Here is a 15282-nt window from a genome sequence, read left to right on the forward strand (position 1 = left end):
AATTTATGATAATGAAAAGAGGACAGTCCTAATCATTGTCTTTCTTTCAATAAGATAATGTAGTCATCAGTATTATGTCATAAAGGGATTTGTTAAGATTTCCATATTGCTCTGTAAGTCATAACAGTAGCTGATGTCGTCTCCAGAGAAATGTGGTATGAAATCTTTAAGAGTGATTTGGGTAGATCAGAGTGAGGGAAGTGATAAAAAGGAATTGCCAAATCAGGCCACCATGGGAGAGGATTACACCCCACAGCCTCATACAAATTCATAAGAGCATACAGCTCCAGCCAGTTAGGGTATTGAAGCAGCACCCGCTGTGAAAAGCGAAGGCTGCTGCGATCTTAATTGGGTCGTTGTCTCCATTTTAGCTCTAGGGGCTGACGCTTTATCCAGTTAAGGCCCTTGATAGGTTCCAAGGAAAGCATAGACCGTTTATATTAGTTTTCCTCAACTTAAAGCTTGTCTGTATAAGCTGTAGAACTCCTAACACAGATAGGATGGCAGCAACCTCTCCATGAAAACTAAGACGATTTTCTTTTCCACAGTCGCATCGAGCACTTAAAATCTCAGAATGATTTATTGACAATAACTCTGGAGGAGTGTAAGAACAATGCTGAAAGGATGAGCATGTTGGTTGGAAAATATGAATCCAATGCCACAGCCCTCAGGCTGGCCTTACAATACAGGTATAACAATAGAGAATATAAGAGAAAGAAATAAACGAACTAATACATGTTTTTACATTGTTTGAGTTACAGGTAGTACTTGACTTACGATCACAATTGAACTCAAAATTTCTATTGCTAAGACAGTTAAGTGAGTTTTGTCCCATTTTGTGAGCTTTTTCCTACAGTTGTTAAGCTAATCACTGCAGTTGTTAAATGAATCATGTGGTTGTTAAACAAATCTGGCTTCCCCCATTGACTTAATTGTCAGAAGCTGGCTGGAAATGTTACAAATGGTAACCACACAGTCCTGGAACAGTGCAACCATCATGAATACATACCAGTTTGCCAAGCATCTGAATTTTGATCATGTGATTATGCGGATGCTGCAGTGGTCATAATTATAAAAAACAATGATAAGTCCCTTTTTTCAGTGCTGTTGTTACTTTGAATAATAAATGTTGTAAGTCGAGGATTAGTTGTATTATAAAAAGTTTTAAGGACCAGGCCAAAGTATTGTGTTTTATCTTTATATTACTTAATTTCATACCTGTTGGTATTACTGTTAATATTTTCTAGTGAATTTATAGAGATAACCAGAAATAGATCATTTTCCATTTCAAGTCAATAGACTTCATATGATAGACTTGGAAGGGCACTATTCAAGCTGTTATTTAGGAACATAGAGACCATCAGTGATCATACTTGCTAGTTTTTTCACTCAACAGAGTGGAGGTTTAAGTAGATTAATTTCCCCCACCAAATATACATGCACTGATTTAGTCTCTTTCTCTCCTCAGTGAACAGTGCATTGAAGCCTATGAGCTTTTGCTAGCATTAGCTGAAAGTGAACAGTCTCTCATTCTTGGACAATTCAGAGCTGCAGGTGTTGGTTCTGTTGGTAAGTATTCGTTGAATCATTTTCCCTCTAATAACCCAATTTGTACTTTCTTTGCTATGCATCCCCCCTAAAGGGAACATTACAATAATGAATTATCGCATGACTACCTGTGTGCTTGTTACAACAACCAAGTACAGTCATAACAAATGATTCAATTTGAAGCTAAATACAGAATGCAAGAAAAAGTGCTTTGAACAATAGAATTAACACTTCTTTAATATAACAGAATTGGAAGGGACTTTGGAGGTCTTCTAGCCCAACCCTCTGCCCAGGCAGGAAACCCTACACCACTTCAGACAAATAACTCATCTTGATATAGAGTTATAAGATGGAAATCCATAAACAACCACATCAACAATTGACTGAGGAGGTTAAATATTTTATCTACTATGTGACTAGTAATGTTAAAATGCTATTTTTCATCCAATTTGTTTCTCAAAATTAGAAATCTACTGGAGTATTTCAGAGTATGGAAACAGCATGTTGCCATTGTATTGGCATCTCCACAGTCAACAACATGTTGTATGGAAGTTTTTAAAGATCAAATAATAATCTGGTTTCAGTGTTACAAGACAGATTTCTGTCCTTTGTTTTAGCATATTGAAGTTAATTATTCACAGTCACTGTGGAGAGTTCCAGTATGAATCTTTTCTTCTAAATTGAAAACAACTTCCCTTAGAAAATAACATATTTATTTTAAAATCTATTTAGAACAATAGCTTTAAGAAACCAAAATTAATTGTATTCTTATTTCTTATAAAATGCAAAATAGTTTTGATGAAAGCTACTAAAAAGAAATAAAAATTATAGCCTTTCTGATTTATGTAATAAAAACTATACAAACTATAACATGTTCAAATAGAAAATATTATTCCTTACTCGTAGAAAATCAGAACTGAACAAAAGTGCAGAACGAAATAAATAAAGTGTTAAATATTAATTGGATAATTACAAAAGAAATAGCGATATTAATTAAACAAAGAGAACTAAGAGATTTTAAAGAAATAAAAACTGCAGCACTGGAAAGCGCTCAAGCGGTAGTGGTATTGGGTTCGAAAGAGTCTATAAAATGGACACTACAGAACTGGTACTGGTACATGATGGATCACATTCATTTTGAAATCATGGAAATAAGATTAAACAACTTTGATGAAAATAAACTGGAGAAGCTGATGGCACGATGGAATAAGGTGAAAGATTATGTGCTGAGTAGAACCTGTGACGCAAATGTGAAAAATAAACTCCAATCACTCTTTCAATAATAACAAATGCAAAGTAGAGCCAAGGAAATACAGTGATCCCTCGATTAGTGCGGTCTCGATTAGTGCGAAACGCTATACCACGGTTTTTCAAAAAATATTAATTAAAAAATACTCCCCTTTTTTTTGCTATACCACGGTTTTTCCCACCCGATGACGTCATACGTCATCACCAAGAGTCACTTCTCTGTCTCTTTCTCTTTCTTTCCTGTCATTCTCTGCTTCAATCATTTTCTCATTTCTCTTTTTTTCTCCCCTTTTTTCTATCATTTCTCTCTCTCTTCCTTCCACTCTTCTCTCTCTCTTTCTTCCTCTCTCTCACTCTCTTCCTTCCTTTCTCATCTTTCTTTCTCTCTCTCTTTCTATATCTTGCTTCTTCCTCTCACACTCTCTTCCTCCCTCCCTCTCTCATCTCTTTCTTTCCTTCTCTCTCTTTCTCTATCTCTCCCCCTCTTGCTCTCGAGCGGCGAGCCAGCGAGCGGCCGGGCGGGTGAACGGGCGAGCGAGCGGCCGGGCGGGTGAACGGCGGGCGGGCGGGTGAACGGCGGGCGGGGGTTGGGGGGGTGGGGGCAGCCGACATTCAAAGCAATCTTTGTCGGCTTCCGCACTTTCGTTGCTCCCCGGCTCCACCATCTGCGCATGCGCGGTCATGGAAAAAGGGCGCGCATGCGCAGATGGCGTTTTTACTTCCGCACCACTATACCGCGGAAAATCGATTAGTGCGGGAGGTCTTGGAACGTAACCCCCGCACTAATCGAGGGATCACTGTATATATATATAAACTAGTAAATATTTGAACCCCCCACAATTGGTGGTGGTGGTGATGGTTATTGTCAGTCGGGTGATGGGCACACGCACTGTGCACTATTTTATGTTTGTTTTATGTAACCATATCTACAAAATCAATAAAAATATATTTAAAAAAATTAAAAAGGACTGAACAATAGTAACTTTCTAATCAAGTAGAAAACCAATCAACAACTAAGGAGAAATATCCTGACAGAATAATTAATCAGTTGCAGTGCACAAGTTTTAAAATTGCCAAGATTGGAGATGCCCTAATATAGAGCCATATGGGATGATAAAGCAGGGGATAAGGGCTCTCTCCACTACCAAAAGCACTCATTGGAATTTATTGTCAGTATTGGGCCTGCAAAAGCTATTTCCAAACCTTTCATCTTTCTTTCTTATAAGCCCTTCTGAGTGGATTTGGAAGTATGCTTCAGATTGTTGTCTTGTTGAAATAGCCAAACATTCAGCTTCAGGTTTTTTATATTCATCTTTGTACTATTTAATGCACAGGTTACATAAAATGTACATTTCACATGAAATAACAGGCTTTTAAAATAAAAAAGTATCTGTCACTATTTCTCCAATTAAATCCATAGATATTATTTTATTTTAAATTGTGCAGTGACGTCCTTTTAGAACATAGTACAAACTTTTAAATACATAGAATAAAAACAGTAAAATGATTAACCACAACAGTTCTCAATAGCAGAATACGAAGTAATAATGAGTGGAACCTATGAAACAATTTGTATGAATATTCTATTTCGGGTAGTACAAAAAAAATTAGGTTTTGGATAGAGGTAGGGAGCCTTTATGGCTGTTATTTGGTTCCTATAGAATCCCATTCAATTCATGATACGGCTTTAGTTGCTCTTCAGATCTTATTACAGTGTTCCCTCAGTTTTCGCGGGGGGATGTGTTCCAAGACCGCCCGCGAAAGTCGAATTTCCGCAAAGTAGAGATGCGGAAGTAAATATACAGTGATCTCTTGATTTTCGCGATCTCAATCTTCGCGAAACGCTATACCGCGATTTTTAAAAAAATAATAAATTAAAAATACATCCGCGGTTCTCTCTCTCTCTTTCCTTCTCTCTCCCCCCCTCCACTTGCCCACGAGAAGAAAAAAAGCAACCTCTGCCGGGCAGCTCCCCTTGTGCCCTCGCTTTGTGCCTGCCTCTTGTCCCTCTCTTTTGGGGATTTTTTTTTCTTTTCTTTTTTCGCCTTTGGTCTCCCATTACTGTAAACCTGCTGCTTGGCCGCCGCCGAGGAGAAGCGCGGGGAGGGCGAGAGAGGGAGATCGTGGCATGCGAGGTCCCTGCAGAGCAGAGGGGGTGGCTGAGGCGGCGGAGGCGTGGCTGAGGCGGCGGAGGCGTAGCGGCGGCAGGCGAGCTTGGAGCCTTGCTTCAAGGGGGTCAGACGCAGCCTCGGCGAGCCAAAGGTTTCCGCGGCTCTGACCCAGAGCAGGAAGGGCTGGTGGGGGCGGCGAATCCACCTCCCCAGCCACCGGCTCCACCATCTGCGCATGCGCGGCCATGGGGAAAAAAGGGCACGCATGCGCAGATGGTGTTTCCACTATATCGCGAAAAATCGATTATCGCGAGAGGTCTTGGAACGTAACCCTCGCGATAATTGAGAGATCACTGTACTATTTTTGGCTATGAACAGTATCACAAGCCTTCCCTTAACACTTTAAACCCCTAAACTGCAATTTCCCATTCCCTTAGCAACCATTTAGATTATTACTCACCATGTTTATTTATTAAAGTTTATTTTAAAAAATATTTATTAAAGGCGGATGAAAGTTTGGTGATGACATATGACGTCATCGGGCGGGAAAAACCTTGTTATAGGGGGGGGAACCGCAAAGTATTTTTTAATTAATATTTTTGAAAAACCGTGGTATAGACTTTTCGCGAAGTTCAAACCCGCGAAAATCAAGGGAACACTGTATTCCTATAAAGATGTCACATGGGGAGAAAGAACAGAGGATGAAAGACTTACTCTGTGTAAGCTGTGTGTAGAGAGTTCATCCTTGTACCCCTGCCAATTTCACCTCTTTCTCAGCCCAATTATTTTTGAAGTCCATTACATGCTAATATCCTCATTGGAACACAGACGTTTGCTTCAAAAGAACATCAACTCACATTAATGCTTCTGAACTGCTCCAGTATTATGTTGTTCTGATCATTTGCTTGTGAACAGGGGATCAAACAGGGGATGAAAGCATCACCCAGATGCTTAAAAGAGCCCATGACTGTAGGAAGACAGCTGAGAATGCAGCCAAAGCCCTGTTGATGAAATTGGACGGAAGCTGTGGGGGAGCCTATGCAGTTACTGGCTGTAGTGTACAGCCCTGGGAGAGTCTTTCTTCCAACAGTCATACCAGGTAATTATGGCACATTTGCATGGTTGATCTCCAGTCATTTGGTTTTATGAATGAATTAGAGATTGTTTTGGGAGGTTTTTTTGCATTAGCTAGCTATCTTCTTACAACCTGTCCAATGATATTGGTGTCCCTAATAAATTATTACAGGGCGATATTAATCTGTTACTGGATTCTGTTCCAATTTTTAGTAGGCTGTTTTAAATATTTGTGGAGATTTATTTTATTTGAAATCTAATATATTTCGTACAGTATAATTTATTGTTATAATTTCTCTGCTATTTCTTTTTTTTTTCCCACTGAAACTTAAAGTATGTATTGCTAGTTTAATTGTATTATATAAAGTCGTTGCAGAACTTCAATGAGTAAGAATTTGATTTCTCCAAGATCCTTATTAACTACATTAAAAAAGCCATTCAATATAATTCCATTTGATGTTAAAAAAAATGAATGCACTGTGTGGAGTCAGTTTGACATTTGGAATTGAATATACAAATATAACGTATTTGCTAATCCTCTGCACCTAGAGAACATTTTATTACAGTGTGGATTAATGAGCTTGGATATGTCAGGAGGATATAATCATCATTTTATTTAGCTATTACATCTCTGCACCTTCCTTAGAAATGTTTGGCAACTTTCATAGGTCCCTTTTGATGATCTCCTGCTAAAACACAGTACAATTATAGGAGTTGAACTGTGCAGCCATAGAACTGTATAAAACAGTGATGGCAAACCTATGGCATGCCTGCCACAGGTGGCACAGGAGCCATATCTGCTGGCACGCAACGGAAGCCTCTGGAACCCGAGGAGAGTGAAAAATGGGCTGCCGGGGCGACAAAATATTGGAAACGGGCCATTTCCAGCCTCTGGAGGGCCTCCGGGTGGCAGGGGAAGTTCCTTTCGCCCTCCCCAGGCTCCAAGAAGGTATTTGGAGCCTGGGAGGATGAAAAACGGGCCTACTGAGCCCACTCAAAGTTGGGAAGCGGGGTGGATCATGCATGCATACATGGCGGCGTAGCAGCGGGGGGGCATTTAATTATGGGTGTGAGCACTCGCATGTGCACAATAGCAAGCGTGAGCATGCAATTTTGGCACCCGAGAAAAAAAAGATTTGCTAGTGTAAAAGATTGAAGCTCATAGATTCTTTGTGACAAACAGTGTCCAGTGATACTCCAAATGTTCGGCATAATTATTTTGCAAACTCTGTGAAGGAAATGGGGGAAGCCTTTCTCCTTGGAAAAGACTTTTCATGTCAATATGAATAATTTCTTCTGCTGTTTGAGACCCCTTAAAACGGGGTTTGTAATTGAAGTGTTGACCTGGGCTTAACTTTGGCATCAAAAATGAGTTGCTGAATGTCAGATTGCCTAGCACATTACTGGGAACAAATGCCCAGGCAACCACTAGGGACAAGGAGGTTAAAGGCGATAAAAGGGAGCATTTGCAATAAAAAGGGAAAAAGCAGCACACGGGCTGCTCTTACTAGGCAGTAAATAAAATTAATAGCTAGAATTTCAATTTGCAGCCTCCCAGTCAGACTGCCTATTCCTTTGTGAAAAGAGAAATACATCTCTGGTGGATGAAGAAGTAATAATCATTTTAAAGCATGTTTCTAAGATGCACAATTGAACTTGGAGGAAAAATAATACATTAGAGGGAAAGGGTTATTTGATATGTAAACACAATAGTATCAGGACATTAAAGTCTTTTTGTAGCATGAACTTTCAGGGACCAGAGGTTACTTGGTCAGATAAATATGGATTATAATCCATATTATCTCTCGTTAATATTCTATTAAATCTGCTTGAAATATTTCTTCCTAGAGATTATTACAACCATCCCTTGGATATTGCTAGATATATAATATTAGAATAGTAATTACAACCTAATCCTTCTGCTAAAAAAGAATTGATTTACAGTATCTCATTTCATAAAGAGGAAGTGAGTCTTCTGCATGCTAGGCCCTGCAATCTTCAGGCCTGAGATATATTTAATTTATTAGAAGAGTGGCCTTCTAATACCTTTTGTGCCACTCATGTAAAATAGAATGGAATAGAACAGAACAGAACATAATTTTTTATTGGCCAAGTGTGATTGGACACACAAGGAATTTGTCTTGGTGCGCATGCTCTCACTGTAATTCAAGTTGATTCTCAACTTCAGCATCTTGTGGGGGACAAGTTATTCTTTCTCAGTTGAACCAATCTTACACATTTACTGTGTGAATAAAGTGAAGAGATTTAAATACCTTGAACAACTGCTGAAAAGGGGGAATAAATAGCTATAAAGTGAATGTTTACATATTTTATAAGTACCATTCATACATGAGATGGCATTTAGGTATAAATGTAGAAAAGCCTTAAAAGAGCCATCAGAAAAAGGACTCCAGAAAGCTCATTCTTATACAGCATTACCGCTGTATATTGGTGTACTCAAATAGTTAGATATCCGAAAATATACCCGCATAAGTACATGACCATTCACAAAAATTGTAATGATTTTTCCTGACCATACTTATCCACAGCAATATGCTCTTTCATGAAGTCTAAGGACAGAATGATATCACTTCCAAACTTCATATTTACTAGTCACTCTTATGGTCAACATTAGACTAGATATCTAGCAAAGCTTATTAATTTAAGGAATATAATATATTCATATCCCAAAGCATATTTACAGTATGCTCTAGAATATGGAAAGAGTCATATGACCAAAATATTGTTTTACGTCACTGTGTTTTTACAACTGTAGCCAGTGGGGGGGTTTTTTTTACATTTGTTTTATAAATATGGAGCCATTCAGCCTCTTATGTCTTATTAAACTCATTTTTAAATTTGGAGTTGTCTCCATTACATCTCTCCTATAAAAGCACGAGGCTGCTTTAGCAAGTATGGAAATAAGCATAAAGTATAATTTATTAATAGACTAATCCAAATTTAAAATGTGGATTTGAGTCAATTAAAGCCCTATTTAGAATTTATATTCGTAAAACATGTTGAAAACATCTGTGAATATATTTTCTTCTGACTCAAGAATCTATGGAGTTCAGAGTAGAATGAAAATCTGAATCTATCCTTTGCTGATGGTTAGGATACAAATGCAACCTTGTATTGATTTTTAAAGCCTGAACAGACATTCTTTAGCTCTGATATATGCACTATGATATACAGTATTAGATTAGAAGCATGGTGATATATTTAGAAGTTTGCTATATTTCTCACTATTTAAGAGATGGAAAATACGTGCAGTGTATGCTAATCTTGGGCAATTTCAAGCTACATTTATTGAATTAACCTAACTGGCTTGAATTAGAGCAGTCTATAGGTGTTCTGTAGATAAAATCTGTAAACTTTACCACTTGAAGGGAAGCCAGTTGAATTGCAGTGACTAGAGCAGCAACAATATAGGAGATTAAGAATCATTAATAGGAAATACTTAAAGTTGCACAATCCAAAATCACTGAAGTTATATGGCCTGTCTTTTTTTTTTTTAATCACATTATAAGCTCTGATCTGTAGTCTGTTCTGGAAAGAAATGAACATAGAAGCACCCTGATGTACTTAACCCCATAAGAGGACAGTCACATTCTTCTACTATGAAATATATTTAGTAATATTATAGTATTTTCTATACTGTATATACTATATGGATTTTAAAAATGCAAGAAATAGGAAGACCCCTATTCTGAAATTAATATCTCAACAGATAATGATTGAATCAACTTCTTCCCATCACCAGGTCTGCTCCTGGGATTAAAATTCAACTATGGGATGTTAAACGTGTGCATTTAAACATAGATATAACAATCATCTGGCCAGCACACAATTGCATATTAGAGCGGAGTTATGGCAATTGCACATTAGAGCAGAGTTAGGGCAACTGCTTGTGTGCCAGCAGATATGGCTCCATATGCCACCTGTGTCACCTGTGCCATAGTTCGCCATCACTGGTCTAGGACATAAATAGGTTTGATTGATCAAATTAATGTCCCATCCATATAAGTGATTCTGAGTGGCTTACAAGCCTTACATGGCTTAAGACCAGACCATTTACAGGACTGTCTCCTCCCAAAGACCAAAAGCAAAGCGTGATAAGCAAAACTATAGATACTCCTGATCAATTGGTACATTTCAATTACTTCCTGAGCCAGTTATTATTCAATAGGGTTCAAACACTCTACTGAGAATTTAATACACATACCTTTGTATTTAGTTGACATTATTTCTAGTTAAAGATGTTAAAAAGTATTGACAGAAAGGTCTGAATTTCTGCATACCATAATCATAGATTTCTTAGCTTGATTCTGTAGACCAGTGTTTTTCAACCAGTGTGCCGTGGCACACTAGTGTGCCGCGAGACATGGTCAGGTGTGCCGCGAAGCTCAGCAAGAGAGAGAAAGAAAGCAAGAGAGAAAGAGAAAGAGAGAGAAAGAGAGGCAGGGAAGGAGGGAGAGATAGAAAGAGAGAAAAAAAGAGAGGAAGGAAGGAAGAGAGAAAGAAAGAGGGATGGAGAGAGACAGAGGAAGGAAGGGAGAGAAAGAGGGAGAGAAATAGAGCGAAAGGGAGGAAGAGAGAGAGAGAATGTTTTTGTCCAAACTTTTTTAGCCCCCCCTCCCCCTTGCTCAATGTGCCCCATGATTTTGTATATGTAAAAAATGTTGAAAATCACTGCTGTAGACAATAGTACATAAACAGTGAACTTACAGAAAGTTGATGTTAACTTTGTACTGTAGTTATATCAGCTTGTATTCACCTCGAGATTGATTGAAATATATAGGAGCCTAAAATTTTGCATACAAGTGCATTATTTATACCCAAAGGTGCTTTTCAAAAAGCACTGAAAATACACTAAACCTTGAAAAAGCTTCTTGGATGAGGAGTAAAACTGTCTTCAGGGAAAAACAATGAAAATCCAGTTGCCTTTTGAAAACACACCTTTGGGACAACCATGATTTGGATGGCTGAGAATCTCCATAGATATGCATCTGCCTATGGATTCTCCCTCCCTTTGTTCCAATCCCAGTAGGCCCAAACAGAACAATTTACACCTTTCTTAACATAGGCAAAGGGGATTTAAAATAAATAAATAAAGTGACTTGTTAACTGCTGCTTCAAAGCATTCTTCTTACCACCTAGAAAAGTTAAGAGGCTCACTGGTGAAATTTGGAGGACATAATACTACATGAAAAGAATAGAGATCTGTGTACTTTGCCAATATTTTCTGTAATGTCTAGGAAAAGCATGCTTGGAAATCTTTAGAAGACTGGCCAGCTGTTTATTTCATAACGCCTTTAAAATATAAAGACAGTTTTACATTTAATAGAATAAAAAAAGGTTTAATTGTAAAACCATGTTAAGTATGGCTACAGAAAGTATTAATGTTGTATGTCTGTCTTCCTTCTCTTTGTCTAAAATGGATGGAAAAATATTGCAATCCAGTGCAGAAAATGATTTATTCCCTTGCTGATAACTGAGATCATCCAGAATTCCAGACAGGCCTAGCTAATGGATGACTTAACCCTTACACATCAGCTGATTACAGGTTCTCGGGAGACAACATAGTTTCTGCACAAGGTTGTAGAAAATGCTAAGGAATGAATAGAAGAATCACAATTAATCTCGACAAATCTTTTTCCTTGGATAACTAGAATTGCAAATAACTGAGTAATAGCTTAGTTATCTAGAAATTTTGCACCGTGTAAACATTTATTTGAAAACATAACATGTACAATCAGCTTTGGATTGCCTGTGTGTTCTAATTTGAGATAATAATATTACATAAAAATTGACAGTGGGCTTATGTTCGTAAGATGAAACAATGTTTCCCATAGGAATCAATGTAAAAGCAAATAATGCGTGCAAATCCTTCAGGAAAATCCCAAACTTTAGAAGGGAGGCGAACAGAGGGCAGGGAGGAGCAGCTAAAGGGGGCGGGTGGAAGAAGCAAGGCTTGGCTAAAGGGTGAGTGGGAAGGAAGAAAGGCAAGGGGGGCGCCCCTCCCTTTTCTTTCTTCAAAAGACACTGTTTCAGTGCCTTTGCAAGCATGCAAAATCTTTACTCCTCCAAGCTGCCCCTCCCTTTTCTTTCTTCAAAAAAGGGGAAAAAAAGAAACCCCTTCATCCCAGCAGCAGCTGCTTGGGTTCCTAAGGTGAAAATAGTTCGGAAGAAGAGGCAAAAAAATCTTAAACACCGGGTTCGTATCTTGAAAAGTTCGTTAGAAGAGGCGTTCGTAAGATGAGATACCACTGTATATAAATAAAATAATAAATTACAATGATAAAATGTGAAACCAAATATTTCTGGCTTTAGAGCCTATCAAAGTACAGGCCATACTAATTATAGCATGTAGTTAAAGATGATAAAGAGATAAACTGCTTGGCTTCTCTTTTGGCAAATATTCCATCAAGCCCACTTTTGTGTAATCTAACTCAGGGGTCCCCAACCACCGGGCCGCGGACCAGTACCGGGCCGCGGGGCATGTTGCACCGGTCCGTGGAGTCAGCAGCTGCCAGTCCTCCTGCCACCGCCCCTCCCTCCAGTGCTTCATCTCCCGCTGGGAAAGAGGCCTCGGGAGGCAGGTTCTGCCGGCCACAGGGCGATGGACGGGACAGAGGGGCGGGAAGGACCGGGAGGCTCAAGCCTCTTTTGGCTTCTGCCGTGGCACGCCTTTGCGTTTTTGGCTGGGGGAGGAGGCAGGAGGGCCGGCCTGACCCCCTCCCTCCAGCGCTTCACCTGCCGCCGGGCAAGAGGGTTTAGGAGGCAGGTTCTGCCGGCCACAGGGCGATGGCGGGAAAGAGGGGCGGGAAGGACCAGCACCCCCATGCTTAATCCCGCCCCCAACCACACCCCTTTCCGCCCCCACCGGGCCATAGAAAAATTGCCTTGCTGAAACTGGTCCCTGGTGGAAAAAACGTTGGGGACCACTGATCTAACTTATCTTTCCAAAGATAAGTCTTATCTATCAATTACGTTGTTCATTGGCTTTTAGCACTGTTTTACTCAAAAAGCAATTCATCAATATCTAAAGTACACTGAGACATGTTTTTATTTCTTTTATGCACACAAGGACTATTTAGGCACATCTTTCCTTAATGTGTCCCCCTCCCTCTTTTTTCCCTAAGTACTACTAGTTCAACAGCAAGCAGCTGTGATACAGAGTTCACCAAGGAGGATGAACAGAGATTGAAGGACTACATTCAACAGCTAAAAAATGATAGAGCAGCTATTAAATTAACCATGCTGGAGCTGGAGAGCATCCATATTGACCCCCTCAGTTATGATGTCAAGCCTCGTGGAGACAACCAAAGATTGGATCTAGAAAACGCTGTACTTATGCAGGAGCTCATGGCAATGAAGGTATTTTATGTAATGATGTATCAGGCAAGGCAATCTTGATATTTTCAATTCTGGATTTGATAGCATTTGTTCTAATGGCCTGTTCTTGTGCCGCCAGTATTAGTCCTTCTGTCTCCTTTTTGAGTGTTCCACTTGTAAGCCATGGCCAGGTCTTTTCTTTAATAACTTTAATATATAGCTGCAATATATTTATGTAAAATCAATTTATTTTTAAACAACAATTCAACCCAAAACAGCAGTGAACTATACAACACAAATAGACATATTTTTGTACCTAAGATTAAGAAGACCACGTCTTATCAGATACAGAATACTGCACGGTAGCTATGCAGATAATTCTTTTGATCTGATCTACTTACTATGATGATATTTTGCTGTCTTCTCCCAACAGGAAGAAATGGCAGAACTGAAAGCACAGCTGTACTTGCTAGAAAAAGAGAAGAAAGCTCTCGAGTTGAAGCTGAGCAGTCGAGAAGCTCAGGAACAAGCATATTTGGTCCACATTGAGCACCTAAAATCAGAAGTGGAAGAGCAAAAAGAACAGAGAATGAGATCTATCAGCTCAACCAGTAGCAGCAGCAAAGACAAGTTAAGTAAGGTGAGTTACTGCCATGTGGGTAGTACTTGAGTTTAAATTATTTGTTTAGTGACTAATCGAAGCTACAGCAGCATTGAAAAAAGGAATTGATGATTGTTTGTCACACTTAAACCAGGGTTGGGCTACTAGCCGGAACGCTTAATTGGGCTCGCCTCCATGGCTCTGGAGGTACCATGAGTTCGAGCGGAATTTTGCTTCTGCACCTATGCAGGTAGCAAAATCATGCATGACGACAAAGGTATGCCTCTGTTCCAGTGAGTTCTTTTTGCTTCCGCACATGCACAGGCGCAGAAGAATAATTCCGCTCGAACTCATGGTACCTCCAGAGCCGTGGAGGCAAGACCAATTAGGCGATTCCGGCTAGCAGCCCACCCCTGCTTACAACCATTGCAGCGACTCCATGGTCACATGATCAAAATTTGGGCAGTTGGCAACTGGCATGTATTTATGACAGTTGCATTGTCCTGGGATCACCATTTCTTCCCAATTGGCTTCCAACAAGCAACATCAATGGGAAAGCCAAATTTGCTTTACAATTGTATGATTCACTTAATAACGTCAGTAATTTGATTAACGACTGTCGTACAAGAAGGGTCATAAAATGGGGCAGAACTCATTTAATAATTCATTATGGATCAGTTTAAAGTTGTATCTTTGTTCTTTTAGTATGGGGAACTACCTATATCCATATGCAGCTATGTATACTTTTCAGATCAACATTGCAAGTTTGGTGACTGATTTACTTCCAAGATACATAAAGCTGAGTAATAACAATAGGAGCTTTTTGTTACTAGTCCTTATTCTGTGATATTCCTTTCCTATAGTATATAGAGGATTTTGTGCACACTCTTAAGAGGATTTAAATCCATTTGTGTTGTCTTTTAATGGCATTTGTGGATAGGTATTTTGAAAGCTGTTTGTATCTCTTATTGTTTTATTAGATGTTTTTTCCTTATGTGTTATGCTGTTTTTATTTGGAAAGACTTATGTCCTTGATAGAGGTTCAAATGGAGCCGAGTGACTGATACCCTTATGATAAAGATATATATTTTATGGTTATAGTATAAACTTTAAAATGTGCTTGGATTTATGCAAGGTAACCCTACCTAGTCTTGGTTTAATTTGCAGGAGTGCACAGATGGCACATCAGCATCATTAACACTAACTGAGTTCAAATCTTACAATGACAGTGAGGTGACTACAGAATTGGCAAATGCCCTCAGACGGTAAGCGAGATGTGTTCTCCCTCCCCCCCAGCCACTTTCCTGAACAGAAAGGTGTTAATAAATCTATGAGTTTATAGCGGACTTTAAATTACTCAGA

At 39.2% G+C, this 15282-nt stretch overlaps 1 protein-coding gene across 2 annotated transcripts in view; it reads left to right on the forward strand.

Moving 5' to 3' along the window:
- The window catches only part of MCC (MCC regulator of WNT signaling pathway), a 227216-nt gene that overhangs the window by 199629 nt on the left and 12305 nt on the right, over positions 1-15282 (forward strand). For both annotated transcript variants that reach the window (XM_070742893.1, XM_070742894.1), the window contains 6 exons: positions 549-689; positions 1469-1569; positions 5823-6006; positions 13127-13361; positions 13753-13959; positions 15088-15185. In XM_070742893.1, coding sequence (XP_070598994.1) covers positions 549-689; positions 1469-1569; positions 5823-6006; positions 13127-13361; positions 13753-13959; positions 15088-15185 — 966 coding nt within the window. The remainder of the gene's footprint in view (positions 1-548; positions 690-1468; positions 1570-5822; positions 6007-13126; positions 13362-13752; positions 13960-15087; positions 15186-15282) is intronic.

Source organism: Erythrolamprus reginae, chromosome 2 (assembly GCF_031021105.1).
Source record: "Erythrolamprus reginae isolate rEryReg1 chromosome 2, rEryReg1.hap1, whole genome shotgun sequence".
Lineage (NCBI taxonomy): Eukaryota > Metazoa > Chordata > Lepidosauria > Squamata > Dipsadidae > Erythrolamprus > Erythrolamprus reginae.